General features: G+C 46.9%; 1 protein-coding gene across 3 annotated transcripts in view; it reads right to left on the minus strand.

Annotated features, from left to right (window-relative positions):
• SPTB (spectrin beta, erythrocytic) overlaps nucleotides 1–19,448 on the minus strand; it is a 134,378-nt gene that overhangs the window by 50,795 nt on the left and 64,135 nt on the right. For all 3 annotated transcript variants that reach the window (XM_030812148.1, XM_030812143.1, XM_030812155.1), the window contains 8 exons: nucleotides 7,917–8,068; nucleotides 6,584–6,757; nucleotides 5,204–5,295; nucleotides 4,732–4,812; nucleotides 4,277–4,392; nucleotides 3,771–3,883; nucleotides 2,762–2,949; nucleotides 749–866 (listed from right to left, as the gene is read on the minus strand). In XM_030812148.1, coding sequence (XP_030668008.1) covers nucleotides 749–866; nucleotides 2,762–2,949; nucleotides 3,771–3,883; nucleotides 4,277–4,392; nucleotides 4,732–4,812; nucleotides 5,204–5,295; nucleotides 6,584–6,757; nucleotides 7,917–8,068 — 1,034 coding nt within the window. The remainder of the gene's footprint in view (nucleotides 1–748; nucleotides 867–2,761; nucleotides 2,950–3,770; nucleotides 3,884–4,276; nucleotides 4,393–4,731; nucleotides 4,813–5,203; nucleotides 5,296–6,583; nucleotides 6,758–7,916; nucleotides 8,069–19,448) is intronic.

Raw genomic sequence — 19,448 nt, forward strand, 5'->3', positions numbered from 1 at the left:
TTGGCCCAAAATAGTGTTTTTCACCTCTCTGGATGCTCAGTAAGTTCTTATTGACTAATGGCTACCTCCGTTCAATATGAACTGCCAGGTGGTGGTAAGCCTCCAAGCCTCTGAAATGTCATAGGCATTTCCCTTTGGCTATAAGTAGTTAATATTCCATCTTCAAAGACAAACTCAAGGTTCTACAGAGGATAGGCTACAAAACTGGTTCCAAAAAAATGGACTCGGAGGCTGGGTGTGGTGGCTCACACGTGTAATCTCAGCACATTGGGAGGCCAAGGTGGGAGGATTGTTTGAGCCCAGTTCAAAACCAGCCTAGGCAACATTGCCAGACTCTGCCTCTATAAAAAATATAACATTTAGCCAGGTGTGGTGGTGCACGCCTATAGTCCCAGCTACTGAGGCTGAGGTGGGAGGATCACTTGAGCCCGGGAGGACGAGGCTGCAGTGAGCTGTGATGTGCCACTGCACTGCCACCTGGGTGACAGAGTGAGACCCTGTCTCCAAAAAAAAAAAAAAAAGGACTCAGGGATGCAGGGCATCTGAACAGGGGGATTGAAGGAGGGTGGGGGAGTAGAGTCTGACCCCTCAGAACCAGGTTCAGATAACTCCCCTAAAAAGTCAACATGTGGATTAATAACATCAAAGAAAGTGGCTTGGTTTAATCTGGTCCAATGACTATTCACTATGTCCTTATCGGGAATTCAATCAATCCACTGTCAATGCATAATGGAAAATGCTGTGGTACCCTGTTGATGTCAGACACTAGTTTCCCATCGTGGGGTGTGTACACTTTCTGATTGTTGGCTCTCATCCGGGACTGGATGGTAAAAAGTAGAACTTCCAGATTCCCCTTCTCTTGAAACCTGTCAAGAAAACAGAAGTAGGACGACTGGTGTTAAGATCTCATGGCCAATTTTTTTTTTTGCTGAAGTCAACACGGAACTGTGGCATGTTGAAGCGTAGATAGCAAAGCATATTTCCCTTAAAAACACAGAAAAACTAAAGAGAATCTATAGGTCTGCTTACCTGTTAAAACATCTATCCTTCTCACCAACTGAGATCTAATAGGGGTTTGGGTCTTTACAATATAAACCAGAGAAAACACAATGGCCACCACAGCATTTATCATTTGCTTCTACATGGGAAGCTGAGGTATTCTGGTAATTCCTGTAAATATCAAGTTTTACGGATCAATACAAAAAAAATAAAAAAACCCTTCTCTGTTCTGCAAGTGATGAGGGCTTCTTACTAGCTCTCTGGTCAGTTTCTTATTAAGTGAGTCAATAAAACCCCAGAAGCAGCATTTTCTGTAGGAGAGCATCCTGCACTGAAAACAGCTTTCACCCAGGTCCTAATGAGCCAGATCTCCTGACAAGTCCTACAAGCCAGATGCTTCCCAGAAGGCAGGAAAGGCTGGGCTCTGAGAGGATTGTAGGTGTAGGAGACAAGAATTGGCAGCAGGATCGGTGTCTAGCATATGGGGTACAGGCTCCAGGTATCAGGTACTTCCACATTTCTGCATGTACCTAAGTGTCCACCCATTTCTGCATCCTTGACCTGGCAGTCAAGGATCAGCTATATGCAAGGTTCCCACCCTGAGCCCAGCCTAATGGATCTCAGTGCTCACAGGCACTTAAGAGAACTGTGACCATGAAGCACTGTCTACACAGCCAAGAGATAACACCTCTGTGTGCAGTGACTGGTAGACTCACAGAGGATGCTAACTGTATTGGATTTAGGGCTTCAGAAATGGGTTACTGTTAGACTAGAAACCAGATACTTGTTTATAGTATATCCTAGACTCAGCATTTCACCTTTCCCCATTTGAGAGTCATGAATGGAGAGTGTGGGGGATGGGGGAAAGAGCAGAGCAGAAGGTACTACCAATGAGCTAGAAGCCTGTTTCAGAGGATCTGGACAAGCTAATGGCAGATAAGCTGGAATGCCCTGTGTGTATGTGTGCATGTTTGTGTGTGTGTGCACATGCATGGTTGTATATATGTATGTGCATTTGTACATGTGGTTGTGTGTGCATATATATGTGCATGGGTGCATAGTTGTGTGTGCACACACAAATGCATGTATAGTTATGTGTATGTGTATGAGTGCACAGTTGTATGTGTATGGTTGTGTGTGCATGCATGTTCATGGGTGCACAGTTGTGTGTATGCATGGTTATGTGTATGCAGGTATGCATGTGTGTGCATGGTTGTTTGCATGCACATGTGTGTAAGCATATGCACACAGGCTCTGCACACACGAGGGTGGGGCAGAGGTCCTGAGAAGCACGCTAAGTGCTCTGTTGCTGAGCAGTGACAGATGGGAGAGGAAAAGAAGGATGAACTTGATGATCCATGAGGCCCCATGCAGACAGCTCAGGGGCTGAGAGCACAGAGATCATCATCAGAAAACAGGCCCACAGCTCAGTGGCAGACCAGAGAGGAGCTTTCCAGCCTGGGTTCTTCAAAGAGACTCAGAAGCCTATGATTTCCCTCCTGTTCCTCCTCAGGGATATCTGGGAGAAGCCACTGTCTTTGGTCGTGAGTCGAGGTTTCTCATCAATGCTGGTTTCTCTAAGCTGATGGCTTGGGAGAAGAGTGGTGAAGAGGGGCACAAGGCAGGTGACACATGTGCAGCTCTCTAATCTCGAGGGTGTGCCTCGTGGACACACTTCATAAGGCCCAGAACCTGGCTCTACCTTTTGGTGGTCAGTTTCCCAGCCACTGAGGACCACCCTCCCCTGTGCCAGGGCCCTTACTTGGGCGGCTTCTCCACGGTGCGGTAGGTGCTGAAGGCCTGCAGCTGCTGCTGGACGCCCGTCAGCGAGTTGGCAAACTTGCGGCTGTTCAGGACAGTGATGGTCTGCTCGATCCAGGTGAGCAGGTCCGAGGCTAGCCCGCTGTACTTTTCAATCATCTTCTCAGTCTCAATGGCATGGTCAATAACCTAAGGAATCACCTTCTTACTTATTCTCATCAGAAGGGCAATGCCACCACTGAGGATACCAATGAGGACCACAATCAAGGTGCCCCGAAACGGGGCTCCCACCTCCTAAGCCCTGGAGTGCTCTAGGCTGGGTTTGTTCCCTGAGCCCAAGCATGTTGGTAGGGCAGAAGGGGTGGACTGGAAGTGGGCGAAGCCCTCCTCTTGCCAATCGGCAGCGAGCTGGCCTGTTAAGGATTGGGAGCAGCTCCCCTCCCCAGTGCTAGAGAAGATTGGTAAACTTGCTGTGCCAGGATGCCAGCCACTAGGGGGCCAGGGTTTTGTTTATTTTTAAATGTTCATGAGGAGTCAAAGGCTGCCAGCCATTGTCTTTACTAAACACGAGGCACAGAGATGAATGAGAAATGGTACCTATACTCGAGGAGCTAAGGACCTAGCAGAGGAAAGGAATCTGGCACGAGGGTCTATACCGATGGGTGAGTTTCTGGTACTCTGTGGGTGCCTAAGAGGTCTGCAATCACAATAAACAAACCACATAAAAGCCTGGAGGGTTCCTGTGGGAATGTCCATGAGACATGGGTGTCAGGTGGACCAGGTGTTCGCCAGGTACAGAGCAGCCGGCTGTGGTACCTTTCAGGACAGACCATCAACCTGCTTTGGAATTCAGTTCAGGAGCCATCAATGCTGCCAAGGTCAGCTTTAGAGGATGTTGGGGGGTGGGTGAGCTGTACTCTTCACCATTTCTTTGGTTGGAAAGGGGGCCACTCTGTCTGGACCTGACAAACAGGGGAAGAGTGACACTTTGGTTCCAAAACAGCTTGTACCTTGCCAACACGCTTGCCCTCCACTGCCAGCACCTTCATCTTGGAGAAGTAGTGGTAAAACGCCACCACATAGGTGATGATGGACTTCTCATCAGGGTTTTCCGTAAAGACATCTGTTAGGGAAAAGGGTGTACTCTCAGGACCAAACTGGAAGCCAGGAAAGTCAGGCTCAGAGGATTTATTCCCCATTCCTCCAGCATCAAGTTCAACGACAGGCACCAAGTGACAACCAACAGAGCAAGAATGGAAGAGTGTGATGAAATCCATTTTAGAACCACAAATCACAAAAGAAGAAAAGAAGAAGGATCCAAAGTCCATCTCCAAACAGACCAGGCAGGCATGGGAACCAGCATGGAGCAGAGAAGCAGACCCAGAGCAGTGCCTGGCCTGGCCACTGCCCCTCACCTGGGCAGGCCTCCAGAAGCCCTGGCGGCTGAGCTCCTCTAGCACAGCGAGTGCATCCCCCATCGCTGCAGCAAAGGCTGGCAGGGGTGGGTGTGGCTCACCTTCGGGGTCGAGGAGCGGGATGATGCCCAGTTGGCGCTCGGCCACATCGAATGCGTGCTCCAGGTTGTGCCGGGCATTGGAGTCCTTCAGCTTATCAAAGTCGATCAGGTCGGGCCTGGGGACAAAATTGGACAGTGAAAAGGGAGTGACTACAGCATCCCCGCCAGCAGGGCAGCCCTAGCATAAAGCAGACACTGTACAGAGGCAGGGAGGTGGTCAGGCAGGAGTGAAAGGAGGAGACGGGAGCAGAGGAGGAGAGCCTTGGCACATGAGGGAGGTGGGCGGCAGGCATGCTGGGATTTAAGGAAAGCGAGGGTGCTATGGGGTGCTGAAGGGGAGAGGAGAAGGAACAGCGGAGGTCACATTTCTGTGACTCCATGTTAAGTGCAATGTATCCAAATATTCCCAGGGAGGCTGTCTCAGTCAGTCCCCATGGCTGTCCCCTCCCTCTTACCGGTGCTTGTGTATCAGGGCATTAAAGGCCAAGCCATCCTTCCAGCTGGAGGTAAAGTTGGTGACATTGACATGAGGGTAGCTGCATCCAAGAGAAACAGTAAGAGCTGAGAATTAGATTTTTTGTAGTCCCAAACGAGTGTACAAACTGACGGCCAATATACCAGGAGAGAAATGGAACTGTCCTTTCTTGAGCCAGGTCACCAAGAGGGGGCAGCAGCTAACCACACACAGAGGCTCCCCCATCAGATGTGAACACCACACAGACCCCCCAGTCTGCCTGCAGGCAACTTTGGAAAAGAATCCTGTATTCCAGGCCTCAAAGAATCAGGTCAGGACAGACTTTGCATCAATTACAGAGAGGCAGCTGTAGTTCTGGGTGATGATGTCTAATGTCCCTCTGGCGATGGCAGTGCTTGTGGGGAGCAAGGGGCTGGTGGTAGATGTGCTAACAGCTGGTTCCCAGGGCATACCCTGCTGTCTTCATCTGACACCACAACAGCAACGCATCCTTGGCTGAGCGTGTTTCACGACCTTCCTGAGTTGGGACAACAATGTCCTGAATCTGAGGGTAGCAGAACAAGAGCGATTTGAAGAGGATTTGCATCTGGATCTGTGCTTTCCTGCTGTCCCTGGGAGGCTCCCTCCCTCGTCCCTCCTTCACTTAACACTAATTCATCCTTTAAGAGCTGGTATGAATGGCGCTTGGGTTGGGTCTCCCTTCATGTGCCCTGCTCCCTGCATTTACATTTCCTTGTCTCTCCTAGATGCTCCCTGAGCCCAGGGAAATCTGTCTTGGTCACTTCTCTGTCTCCAGGGCCTGGAGCCTGGTGCACCATCAGTACTCCATAGCTGTATTGTGGCTGTCTGTACAAACACTGATTCTGTTCCTGTTATGTGGCAGCGCCGTGCTAGGCCTGAGGACACACAGAGGTAAAACAAATTTCCTGCCCTCAAGGAGTAGCCACCAGCCCCACAGCAACACCACATCCTGAGGCCCTGCACCCCAGCAGCCTGTTTCCCTGCCTCAGTCAGCCAAAATGGCACAGGGATGAGACAGCTGTAATTGGATAACTCTAATAGAATGCAGAGAATCAGTGACGAGATGCCCCGATTCCTCCTCTGGAGGTGCAATGCCCCTTGAGGCTGTGGAACAACACGAATGCTGGTGAGTACTATACTTTCATTAGCAGCTCCTCTTGCCTTTCCATTCTCCCCAACTCTGCTGCTATTGTTGTTCAATGTTATGCAGCCATGGAGAGTGAGATCGGATATGCGGGACCACTTGGTTGAGGTCTTTAGTCCGCGAGTTGTATGCTGTCTTCTTTCTCCCGCCCTCACCTCCTCGGGCAAGGTTCTTTCTGTCCCCAAACCAGCAGGTGCAAGACCCTGTTTTATTCCCCTTCCCCTTTCTAAATTTCGTTACAAATAATCTGGACTTTGAATTTCAGGGTGAGAAGAGAAAATTTCTGATTGGAAAATGTACACTCAGATCTTCTATACAATTTTTGCAATTTCTGTATCTATTTCAAAAACCAAGAAATTACATGTGTAGGGGGAGGAGGCTAAAAAGCTAATCTTCCAGCCAGATATCAACCCAGCTACCAATTAATTTCTATGTTCTCCCTGAAAAGACCATACTACTGAGAGTGAGCAGCTGCCCCTGAGCTTCGATGACTTGGGGGGATACAGAAGATGGTTACTCCTTCCTATAAGCACTGTCCTATATGGCAGATTTACAGCCTCCCAGAATGTGCACTAACACCCACACTCTGTTCACCATTTTATAAGATTCCCAGACCCTGGGCAGCCTTGAGGACTCCCTCGACTTTCTCTGCCCCCAAGGAACCCACCTGGAAGCGGAGGATGATGGTCCAGATGAGGCCCAGGACCAGGCAGTGGTTGCCGTCTACAATGTCGTGGGAGCCCATGTTCTCCAGGTGTACACGCTGCTCCTTGAGGAACTGGAGAGCCTTGTCCACGTTCTCCAGGCAGTGGATGCGCATCTTCCCCTTGGTGGGCTTTGGCTGGGGGACAGTAGTGGCCCCCGTGGGCATGGAGGGACTGCACAGTCATCCCAGAGGCTGCAGCCTGGACCAGCTCCTGTCATAAGCACCCACCCTCCACCCTCTTGGCCAAACTCCCAAGTCCCATGGTCATTCATTGACACTATTGAATGCTTTCCTTTTAGCAAAGCTCAGAGGTTCCCTCCAACAAGCACCCAGAGATCGGCAACCAGGCTGCATCAGTGCCCTTCTGGGGCTGAACAAAGCCCTCTGAGTGGGCGATAAATGGCATTTGCTTACCATAACATAACATATGGTTAATTGATCACTTACTGTGTGCCAGGCACAGTTCTAAGAACTGTTTACTGCCAGCCAGTGTTAAGAGTAATTTTTAGCCTGGTGATTGATAATGGGTTCATCCCTGCCAATCAACCTTCTCCTCTCCCCTGATGATAACTGCATCATCTGATGGGTTCCCCATGGTAACTCTCTCTAGTGGAATTTCAATGCAGGGTGAGAGGCAGAACTTCAGCATGGAGTTGGAAAGGCAATATTTCATTCAAGCCTTTTCATTCAAACTCTGAGGATCTCAGAATAACTTCATCAGGTACAGGTATCATTGCCCTCATTTTACACGTGGGGGAAATGGAGGAAAAGAGGGTCCTGCCTGATAGGCCCAAGGACACAAAGCTTACTGTGTGCTGAGCAAAACATAAACCTTCATCTACTTCTTCTTTGGGGTCAACAGTATTGCTGGTGGGTTACAACTGAGACAGCCTCTAATAAATTTCCACTTGCAAGGGTGGTAAAACACACAGTAAAATGGCTTCCACACTTTCCTCTTGATTCCAAGAGGGATGCGTCTTAGCCTGATGGGGAGACTGAGGGCCAGGCCATCACAGGCCAGCTACAGATGCCCAGAGCCCAAAGTCAGCAGCTCTGCATGGCTTCTGGGAGAAGCATGAAGGGGTGGGAGTGGTCAGAGGAGGCAAGAAGTTTTGGGAAGAATTCAGAGAAACCAGTCAGCCACACGGACACTTCCCATTCTAAGTATTAGAGCCTCCCAAAAGAGCAGAGAGAAAACTGGGAAGGCCAGGAGAACTTGAGATGCCCCCAAACCATGCCTTTGCTGAAGAGGGGCCGATGGCAGCAGCCCCAGGGCCCACGGAAGGGGCTTTACCAGCATCTCTCCAGAGAGCACCTCCAGCAGCTTGATGAGCATGCGCCCATCCCGCAGGTCCTTGTAGAGATCGGTGATGCGGCAGGACACTCGAGCCAGGTGCGAGTTCACCCATTTTGTGAAGGTCTTTTTCTGAACAACTTCCCGCTCATCTAGGTGGAGAGAAGAACCTTGGTGAGGTGCCTGAGGTTGGCAGGATCAATGTGACATGGGGCCAAGGGGTTTTACCTTAAGCCCAGGGTACCCCCATGCTTGGCAGAGGAAGTCGAGGTATTCATTCCACTCCCTTCCTGGGAGCATTTGCCATCAAGGCATAGCAATACTGGTCCACATGCCATCAGAACAGAGGCAATAAGGAGATCACTCCCACTGCCACCATATTCTATGCACAGTATCAGGACACCTCTAATTCAGCATCTGTTTCCCTGTATCAGTCAGACTACTCTGTACTATTGTGCCATTGAATTCAGATTTCAATGGCAGGATTACCCATCAACCCATCAAATATTCACTCTGCCTAGAATGCTCTCTCTCAGCCCCTCCACTCCGCCCCACCTCCTTCGCTTAACACTAATTCATCCTTTAAGAGCCGGTATAAATGGCGCTTGGGTTGGGTCTCCCTTCATGTGCCCTGCTCCCTGCATTTACATTTCCTTGTCTCTCCTAGATGCTCCCTGAGCCCAGGGAAATCTGTCTGGGTCACTTCTCTGTCTCCAGGGCCTGGAGCCTGGTGCACCATCAGTACTCCATAGCTGTATTGTGGCTGTCTGTACAAACATTGATTCTGTTCCTATACTGCGGCAGCGCTGTGCTAGGCCTGAGGACACACAGAGGTAAAACAAATTTCCTGCCCTCAAGGAGTTCCTGGTATGGGGAGGAAAATGATGAGCAAGGGAACAGGATATGTAGAATGTATGACTCATGTGGGGGTAAGGATAATGAAGGTTTAGGCTGAGGGCTGTCTGTGGCATTATGCTATCTTTCTCACCCCTGGGAAGGTGACATGACACCCCTACCCTAAATCAGCATCAGCCCAATCCAAGCCCCTGGCCCATGCTGTACCAGTTCAGGTGGGGTACTTCTTACTGCCTCTGTACAAATAATGCTGGTTGTCTGTCCAAGTTAGGCACCAGCATTACCTGGGAAGCTCGGACAAGATGCTGGAGAGAGGACAGAAGACTGGGATGGCACAAAAAAAAAAAAAAAAAAAAAAAAAAAAGCGAAAAGGGTAGAGGAGGAGAGAAGGAGAATAAAAGAAAAGTAGCAGAAAAGAAGAAAAACAAGATAGAATTGAAGGTGAGAAGACAGGAGTGAGCCCTCTCTGGATTTATGAACAGTTTGGTGGCAATTGGCTTCTGGGCACTTAGGTTTGAAGATTCAGGGCAGGAGGTGACTTGGCAGTGAGGCTGGGCCTGGGGGCTGTGGAGGATCCCTGGGAAGGGTACATGGCGGCAGAGGGGGAGATCACAGCCAGGACATACCTGGAGTGGCCTAGCCAGGAGAGGTGTCCGCACGGTCGGAGCAGGCTGTGTGCTCGATTGAGCCTCAACCGTGAAAGGGCTGGCTTTTTAAATTATTAAATATCTGATTCAACAATAACAAAAAGAGGAGCTCAGCCAGTTCTGCCTCAAGGGTAGAATCCTGGCAGTTCCTGAGGCTTGCTGCATCAGATGCCTTCCTGCTTCACGGCTATTTTGGTATTAGGAACTCAGACCCTTGATTCTTCTGTGCACTCATTGAGCAAATGTTTACCATACAGCCATCAGGTGCCAGGCCCTGGGTGGTGGTGGGGAACTCAAGGACAAGACTGACGGTCCCTATTCTTGAGGCAGACAGACTCTATTATAAATATGATGAGGACTTGAGTCATACATGAAGAATTCTACAGCAGCCATCTAAATAAGACTTCCAAGAAGAGGAAAAGTACTACTACTGACTGTGTGAATCCTAAATACATGTAAAATTTAAACGGCATTCATTTATTCTGGGCCTCTGTGCAAAGTTTCAGCGAGAAAACTCCCCTTACCCTTTTGTCAACAGCAAATTAAACCACTTTCCTGATTTCAAATGCTGCTTCAGCAAAATGTAACTAAAGGGGGTTTGATGCCATACTGGACAGAAAGCAATTGCATTTTATTTTGGGGCATTTTTAGATTCAACACAGCCAGCCACAGTCCCACAGTTCTTTTCCTAGAAACCAGATCTATTCTTTAAGGAGCTAACCCCTCAGGTCAGGTGCGGAGCCTCTGACTAAGGGGGGTGAAAGTTTTAGCCCCTTTAGAGGTAGGTGTCCCCCAAAGTGAAAGTATTTCTTCCTCCTTTTCCTGTCTTTAAGAATGCAAACATTTCATTACACGGGTGCTGAGACCTATTTATCTGTGCTTGGCAAAGGGTAAGGGAGTGCTTCTAGCTGGGAACATGGATTAATTCTAGGCCACTGGGTTGGTGCATTTATTGGTGCAGAAATATCAGAAAGCACCCTTAGATCTCCCCAGTTTTCACCACATGAATGATGCCCCCTGGACCCTCAAACATGGGAGCCACAGGTTTTGAGCACAGGCAGGCGGCCTCCTAGTTGCCTTTTATTTGAAGGCTGGGGTGAAACCACCCAGAATCCCCAGAGCCCCGAAACGCTTTGTAATGTTGAGACACGGAAAGATTTCGAGAGGCTAATGATGATCGGAAAGGGAGAAAAGGCCCCAAGGTGAGAGGCATTTCCATGAGCTGGCTGGCTCCGGCGGCCTGGCATTGGCATGCTCAGCACATTCACTCCCGCACAGCCCAGACGCTCATCCCAAGCCTTCCAGGTGCAGAAGAGGTGGTGGCCTGGAGCCAGCTAGGCTGGGAACCCCGGTAGTGTGGACAGGAAGAGAGGTGGCGGTGCACTGGACCTGCTGTCCCCAGGGGACCCAGGCCATCCTACTGGGACCCACCATGGGAAGGAGGCCTCAGCACAGCCCTGCCAGGAGCCAGGCCTTATTTCCAGAGCCCTAACCCTGCCAGTGCAGGAAGTGGGTGAGTCCACCAGCATGGACTGGCTCAGCCTCTGCTGCCATCAAACCCCGGCATCTCATTCCTCTCTGTTCCTCTTTTCTTTTCTTTTCGATGGAGTCTTGCTCTGTTGCCAGGCTGGAGTGCAGCGGCGCAATTTCGGCTCACTGCAACCTCCGCCTCTGGGTTCAAGCAATTCTCTTGCCTCAGCCTCCTGAGTAGCTGGGACTACAGGCGTGTGCCACCACGTCTGGATATTTTTTGTATTTTTTAGTACAGACGGGGTTTCACCATGTTGGCCAGGATGGTCTTGATCTCTTGACCTCATGATCTGCCTGTCTCAACCTCTCAAAGTGCTGGGATTATAGGCATGAGCCACCATGCACGGCCCTCTCTGTTCCTCTTTCTTTCCCTTTCCTTCCCAGGTTGTGGCCATCCTCATTCCCTGCTATGTGTTAGGTCTTTGCCTAGAAAACTCATCTTCCTTCCTGATCAGCTCTGACCCAGAATTATTGTCTGAGTATTGGGACTGGGTGACCTAAAACCCTTCAAAGGTTTAGTTTGAGGTCAAATACACCCATGACACTAAAACCCTCAAATATATTTATCCAGTAATAAGTGAGCTCATACATGGAACGGGCTGGCACAGAGAAAGCTTGCTGCCATGTGAACTCTCATTGTTATCGTCATTACTACTGCTGCTATTACTAGTGGTCCCTGTCCTAGGTGCTGCAAGGACGTTGGGCAGCTCACTCTCCCCAAGGCATTAAGATACAGTTGAGGAAACAATACTCAAACCCACCAATTGACTTTTGCAAGCACATAATAAATAAGTGGCAGTTCACTTTAGTAACACAAAAGCCATCACAGGGTAATACTGAATTCCATATCAGGTACATGACACATATGGTCAATGCTTGAGGGTTCCAAGAAGAGAGAGGTCATTTCCAATTGGAGTGGTCGAGGGGGAACCTGGTGAAGAAAGCCACTTTGGATCGTCAGAAGGGGAGGGGAGCCAGGGAGACAGAATGAGTCCAAGCAGACAGGCATAAAAGGCCAAAGCTAGGCCAGGCATGATGGCTCACGCCTGTAATCCCAGCACTTTGGGAGGCTGAGGCAGGTGGATTACCTGAGGTCAGAAGTTTGAGACCAGCTTGGCCAACATGGTGAAACCTCATCTCTATTAAAAATACAAAAAATTAGCCAGGATGGTGGCAAGAACCTGTAATCCCAGCTACTCAGGAGGCTGAGGCAGGAGAATCGTTTGAACCCAGGAGGCAGAGGTTGCAGTGAGCCGAGATCCTGCCACTGTACTCTAGCCTGGGCAACAAGAGCGAAACTTTGTATAAAAAAAAAAAAGGCCAAAGCTTATTCAGGGACTAGGAAGTAGCTACAGGTTAGAGAAAAGCAGGTTTTTGGTTTATTTATTTATTTATTTTGAGATGGAGTCTCACTCTGTTGCCCAGGCTGGAGTGCAGTGGTGCGATCTCGGCTCACTGCAACCTCCGCCTCCCGAGTTCAAGCGATTCTCTTGCCTCAGCCTCCCAAGTAGCTGGGACTACAGGCGTGTACCACCACACCCAGCTAATTTTTTATATTTTTAGTAGAGATGGGGTTTCGCCATATTGGCCAGGCTGGTCTCGAACTCCTGACCTCGTGATCCGCCCACCTCGGCCTCCCAAAGTGCTGGGATTGCAGGGGAAAGCAGGTTTTAAACAGGATGTGGAAAGCTTTGAATGAGAGGCTAAGAAGTTTAGATTTAATCCTAGAAGCAAAAGGAAGCACTGAAGGTGTGGCAGGGTCATTTCCTGAAATATTAATTTGTAAGGCCCCCAATGTTAATAAAGACACAAAATGTTTCAGATTACATCTCAAAGGAAGTATGCAAAATGCATACGAAGAAAACCTTAAAAGGCTCCTGAGGCACGCGCAAGAAAATCTGGACAAATGGAAAGGCACGCTGAAGTCTTGAATAAAAAACTCAACATCATTCAATTTACCCTAAATCAATATATGCTTAATAGTGTTTTAAATATATTTAAATTATACAATTTGAATTTGTGGGAAAAAAAGACAAATGATTAAAAACTTCACTGAAAAAACATGCAACCAAAAATAGGAATATTCCAAAAAATAAGAGTAATAAAGGGCTACCAACCTTTCCAGATGTTTTGTCTATCAAAGAATAGTGTAAACTTATAGTAAAACTGTGTTGTACTAGCGTATGAAAAGATGGATATACCAATGGGACAGAAATAGTCCCAGTACATACAGGCATTTAATGGCTGATAGAAGTGGCATTTCTAATAGGAAGGGGAAAGATGAATTACTCAATAAGGAGTATTGGCAAAACTGGATGGCCAAGCCGGAAAAGTTAGTTACATTCATACCTCATACTCCAGGATAAATTTCATGTGGGTCAAAAATTAAAATGTAAAAAATGAAACTATAAAAATACCAAAATCAGGCTGGGCTCACGCCTGTAATTCCAGCACTTTTGGAAGGCTAAAGCAGGTGGATCACTTTAGGTCAGGAGTTCGAGACCAGCCTGGCCAATATGATGAAACCTCGTCTTTACTAAAAATACAAAAATTAGCCGGGCATGGTGGTGTGCGCCTGTAATCCCAGCTACTCAAGAGACTGAGGCATGAGAATCGCTTGAACTCGGGAGTTGAAGGTTGCAGTGAGCCGAGATCCCGCCACTGTGCTCCAGCCTGGGTGACAGAATGAGACCCTGTCTCAAAACAACAATAACAACAACAACAAAAAATCAATCATGGTAAATGCTTTCTACAATGTTAGTGTAGGGAAGGGCTTTCAAAATATGACACAAAATCCAAAAGCCATAAAATAAAAAATTGAAAGTTCAACTACATTAAAATAATGTTTGTGTTGGACCAGGCATTGTGCTCACACCTATAATCCCAGAGCTTTGGGAGGCCAAGGTAGGAGGATCACTTGAGGCCAGGACTTTGAGACTAGCCTGGCAATATAACAAGATTGCATCTCTACAAAAAAATTCAAAAATTAGAAGGGTGTGGTGGCATGCACCTGTAATCCTAGCTATTCAGGAGGCTGAGGCAGGAGGATCACTTGAGCTCAGTTTGAGGCTGTCGTGAGCTATGATTGTGCCACTGCACTCTCAGCCTGGGTGAAAGATTAAGACCCACCTCAAAAAAAAAAGTTTGTATTGGATAAAACACCATAAGCAAAGTCAAACAAATGAGCAAAAATATTTCTAACATACATTATAAAGGGCTAATTTACTTAATATACAAAAAGCACCTCCACATTAACAAGGAAAAAGACCAATAATGTGAACAAAGATTTAACAGAAAAAATTATAACTGTCTCTTAAATGTATAAAAAATTGTACAAGTCACTCATAATAGAAGTCCAAATTAAAAGCCCACATACATGCGCGCACACACACACACGCACACAAACACACAGTCTAATAATGGTCCTTAATTCGTTTGAACAAACTAATCATAAAGACATTTTTGAGACAACTTGGAAAATCTGAATATCAAGTGTATATTAGGTTATGTTTTTAGGGAATTATTGTTAATTTTATTAGGTGTAATAACGGTATCATGGTTAGGTGGAAAATGTTCATGTTTTTCAGAGATACATACTAGAGTAATTAGGGGGAAAGTATAATGATCTTTAATTTACTTTAACAATGCTTCAACCCCCAAAACAGATCAGCAAATATAACAAAATATCAACAATTGTTAAATTTAGGTGATAATGTAATGACCCTATTATACTTTGTCTCTACTTTTTTACCAGTTTGTAATTTTCCATAATAAAAGCCAAAAAGTAAAATGAAAGTACACGAACATACTATGTTTCACTTATCAGTTGGGCAAAGATCAAGAAGTCTGATAAAATACTTGTGTTGGCAAGGATGTGGGGAAAAACATTCATGTGTTGCTGGAGAGGGTATAACTGGCTCAACCTCTATGAAAGGCAATTTGGCAAGACCCATCAGAATTACAAATGCACATGCTTTTGGACCCAGTAATTCCACTTCTAGGAATTTATCCTACAGATCTATTCATACACTGGTAAAAAAAATCTACATAGAAGTTGGAAACTCATTGCATTTTTAAATTTAAAAAACTTTTGATAAATTTTTTTTTAATTAAAAAAAAGTTTGAGTAGCTGGGATTACAGGCATGTGCCAACACACCCAGCTAATTTTTGTATTTTTAGTAGAGACAGCATTTCACCATGTTGGCCAGGCTGGTCTCAAACTCCTGACCTCAGGTCATCTGCCCGCCTCGGCCTCCCAAGGTGCTGGGATTACAGGTGTGAGCCACCACACCCAGCCTAAAGAAAATATTAACATGTTTTTATTTTCTTCTTTTTTCCAAGATAGCCTAGTTCCTTTCGTGTGCTTTCCTGCCTTAGGGATTTTTCACCAGGCCAAAATCATAAGCATCTTTAACCACCTGAGCCCATAAGAGAAGTGAAAAGGAGAGAGCAAGGCTGATAGCAGGAGCATTGGCCCCTGGATGCAAAAGGGGAGTGAGGTCTGTAAGGAGCAAGGAACGCTCTACCTCCTCGACACCCATACAGCTACTGTCTGAGGTTCTGCCCTCTGAATACTCCCTATCGGGGTTTAAAGCATAAATGTCTCCCCACAGGGTCACGGCTCAGTCTCTTTCTTGTGTTACTCCTTCTCCAGGCTTCCCCGTGGCTCCTCCCTCCTCCCTTCTTGGTGAGCAGCACACCAGCTGCCAGCCCCACCCACTGCAGCACCTGCTTCACCTCCTGACGTCACGGGCATCTGGGAAGTTCACCACCAAAAGTCCCTAGTGGGGCTGTTTTAAAAATAGGAGCTGTCCTTAAACCAAACAGTAAAGTTGAAGTATCTTATCTTTGGAAGCTTCATCTCCCATTTCTGGGTCCATCTATTTATTGCTTCCATGGCTTTCTATTACATTCCTTGAGGACTTTGTGCCTCTCCCTTTTTCTGTTAAAAAAATTTGCTTTCAACAATAGAAAATAGCAACCTAAATAATCAAAAACAAGGGATAATTTAATATTTTGGTATATTAATGAGGGTACCATTAAGGTTGCTGAATAAATTTCAATGACTGGAAAGGATATTATAATGCATTTTGGGGGAAAATTCAGATTTTCAAACCTATATCCTAATGCTGGGTGTTATTATAGCTGGATGGTAAGACTGTGGGTAACTTTTTCTTCTTTTTTGCTTTTCTCTGTTTTCTAAAATATTTGCAGTGGGCATATATTGGTTTTATAATATGAAACAACAGATGTCATAAAGAAAAATAGGATATAAAGTTCATAAACCCTGAGGACTAATAGATGAAAAGTCAAAAAAGTTTCTTTCTCGAGGAAGTCTGCATTTTCAGTCACTCACAGCCTTAAGCTACAGGTAAAACTAGGAAGTCAGAAAGATAAGTAGGAGCAAAGGCACCATGGGAGGCCCATGGACCACGAGCCTTCTGAAAACAATCATTTCATGCTGAGCTCTTTGCAGGTTCACAACTTGGGATTTCTCTCCTTCTCATGCCAGGAAGCCAAGAGCTTGGGGAACCAGAGTGAGCCATGCTTTGTTTTGTTGTTGTTTTCTGTTTGTTTGTTTTTCGAGATGGAGTCTCCCTCTGTCACCCAGGCCGGAGTGCAGTGGCGCAACTGCACTCTCTTGGCTCACTGCAACCTCTGTCTCCTAGGTTCAAGCAATTCTCCTGCCTCAGCCTCCCCAAGTAGCTGGGACTACAGGCAAGCGCCAATACGCCCAGCTAAATTTTTTTTGTATTTTTAGTAGAGACGAGGTTTCACCATGTTGGCCAGGCTGGTCTCAAACTCTTGACCTCAGGTGCTCCGCCTGCCTTGGCCTCCAAAAGTGCCTGGATTGTAGGTGTGAGCCACCGTGCCTGGCCAAGTGAGCCATACTTTAACTGCCATGAACTTGTGATGAACCTCAGTGACACAGATGCCAATGCATAATAAAGCCTAGCACGAGGCAGACCCTCAGGGACACATCATAAATGATGATGGCACAAATTCTACGGTTTCTGTTTAACCAGTTTGGGGAGGAATTTTCCTTTCAACCGACTTTCATCACACTGGTTTTGTGAACAGCTATTTCCCCAACTCTTAAGGATTTGCGATATAGCTAGGGGTGATTCTACGATGGAACTTTAGGATGCTTACTACATATCTTAAAATGCAAATGCAAGAATAAAGCCCATAAGGCTGATTTTAAAGTGGTCAGAAGCTGGGCGTGGTAGTGCATGCCTATGGTCCCAGCTACTTGGGAGGCTGAGCTTGGGGTATAGTAATTCAAAGGGAGACAATATAGCCATTAAAATAATTTGCATGTTTGCTGACATGAAAAGATATTCATAGCAGATTGTTACATGAAAGAGGGTCTAAGATTATAATATTATAGATAACAATATATACACAGACCTATACAGTCATACATCTATAGACATTAAAATGTCTATATTAGACATTAACAAAATCTCTGGTTTTCTTTATCTGTTTTTCTCATATTTTCTATATTAAATATATATTCTTGTTAATAAGAATGTTAAAAAGATATCAAAGTAATTATCTTATTGCTTATTTATTTATTTATTTTTGAGGCAGAGTCTCCCTCTGTCACTCAGGCTGGAGTGCAGTGGCGTGATCTCAGCTCACTGTAACCTCCGCCTCCTGGGTTCAAGCAAATCTTGTGCCTCAGCCTCCCGAGTAGCTGGGATCACAGTCATGTGCCACCACACCCAGCTAATTTTTTTGTACTTTTAGTAGGGAAAGGGTTTCGCCATGTTGGCCAGGCTGGTCTCGAGCTCCTGGCCTCCCCCTCAGCCTCCCAAAGTGCTGGGATTACAGGAATGAGCTACTGTGTCCAGCTCCTATTGCATTTTTAGATAAAATAGGATCTTTATATATTATTGCAAAAGGAAACAAGTTATCATAGACCGGTTTAAATCAAAAAGTTTTTTTTTTTTTTTGAAGAAGCCTAGTTTTCATCTGGAGTCTGAAGATGATAATGGTTTTAGAATGGCAGGGAAGAAAAAGGAGGTCATATTCACAGCCCCTCAGGTGGCAACTGGCAAGTGTGTATGTGTGTGTGCATGTATGCAGGTTTTGGGAGCGAGGGTGAGAAGCAGTGAATTTATCCAGAGCAAGGCAGCTGCAGGACAGTCTAGGGAATGTGAACATTATAGTCCAGGTACAGAACAGCCCAGAGGTTCCTAAGTAAAGCAGCACCTCCCAAAAGTGTGCTGGAGGACAAAGATTCTAATGGGACAGGGGAGAGGCAGGAGCCGAGAGGCTCAAAAGGCTGGTGTTGGAAGGAAAAATGGGAAGGGGCATCTCTGGTGAGGCGCGAAGGAGCATGTAAGGTAAGAATGAAGAACATTCAATAGGGGTCCCGAGGGCTGCAGCCCAAGCAGCGCTGTGATGACTTTAAAACCCTGGGATCCTAGTCCTGTCCTGGCCACTTCCTGGCATTGTGACCTTCCTCATCTCTAGGGAGATGACAACAGCTATACCCTGCCCACTTCACAGAGTGGGTGAAGGGTCATGGAGATGACCTGCACAAAAGCACCAAGAACATGAAGCAGCTGCACCAATATCAGGCATTGTTGTCTTGCATGCAGGTGGTGGCTGCATAGAGAGATTACACTCACTGAGAATATGGGGCTGCAAAAGTCAAGACGGTCCAGGACTTGGCCTCAGCCTAGGTGATGCCTTTAGTGAACAGAGAGTTTCTGGAGAAGCACCGATTTGCTGAAAAGGATCAGTTCCCTTCCCCAAGCCAGGAACCAAAGCTACATGGTTCAGGGTAAAGAGGCACATTGTCAATACCACTCCATAGGGGGCTTCTGGTCAAACTGTCAGAGCTAGAAGGGCTTTAGGCATCATCTAGTTCAAGCCCCTGGTGTTACAGGTGAGGATAAAGAGGCCCCGAGGAGCAGAGGAGTGACTTGATCAAGGTCCCCTAACGATAGCGGCAGGAGGACAGAAGAGTGATATTGCCAGATAGACCATTTTCTCCTCACCTATGGGTAACAAGCTAGCTCAAACAGCATCTTCTCTTTACCGGACTTCTGCACAGCCTCCCCACAACCTGTTCTCCCTACAGAGGGTGATCCTTAGTAGTCAGAGCGAGCCCTAAAAACCCAAATCTAACCATGTCATTTCCCTGCTGAAAGTACTTTGATGGGCTGGCAGCAACTCCTGCCCTCCACCCTCTACCGAAGGCTCAGCTCCTGTCCTGCAGCCCACAGCTAATGCTCCCTCTCTCAGACCTTTCAACCCTGCCACTGTATGGAAAGGCACACTGAGGTCTTGAATTAAAAACTCAACATCATCAAGATAGCAATTTACCCTAAATCAATATATATTCCCTCCTTAAACTCCACAGCCACCGCTTTTGAGTTTTCCTCTGCTTCCTGCCCAGGACCTTGGCAACACCGGTGGCCTATCAGGCCTGTGAGGTGGCCCCTGCCTGCCCCCCTATCACCACCCCCAACCCTGCACTCTGAC

This window comes from Nomascus leucogenys, chromosome 1a (genome assembly GCF_006542625.1).
Source record: "Nomascus leucogenys isolate Asia chromosome 1a, Asia_NLE_v1, whole genome shotgun sequence".
In the NCBI taxonomy this organism is placed as follows: domain Eukaryota; kingdom Metazoa; phylum Chordata; class Mammalia; order Primates; family Hylobatidae; genus Nomascus; species Nomascus leucogenys.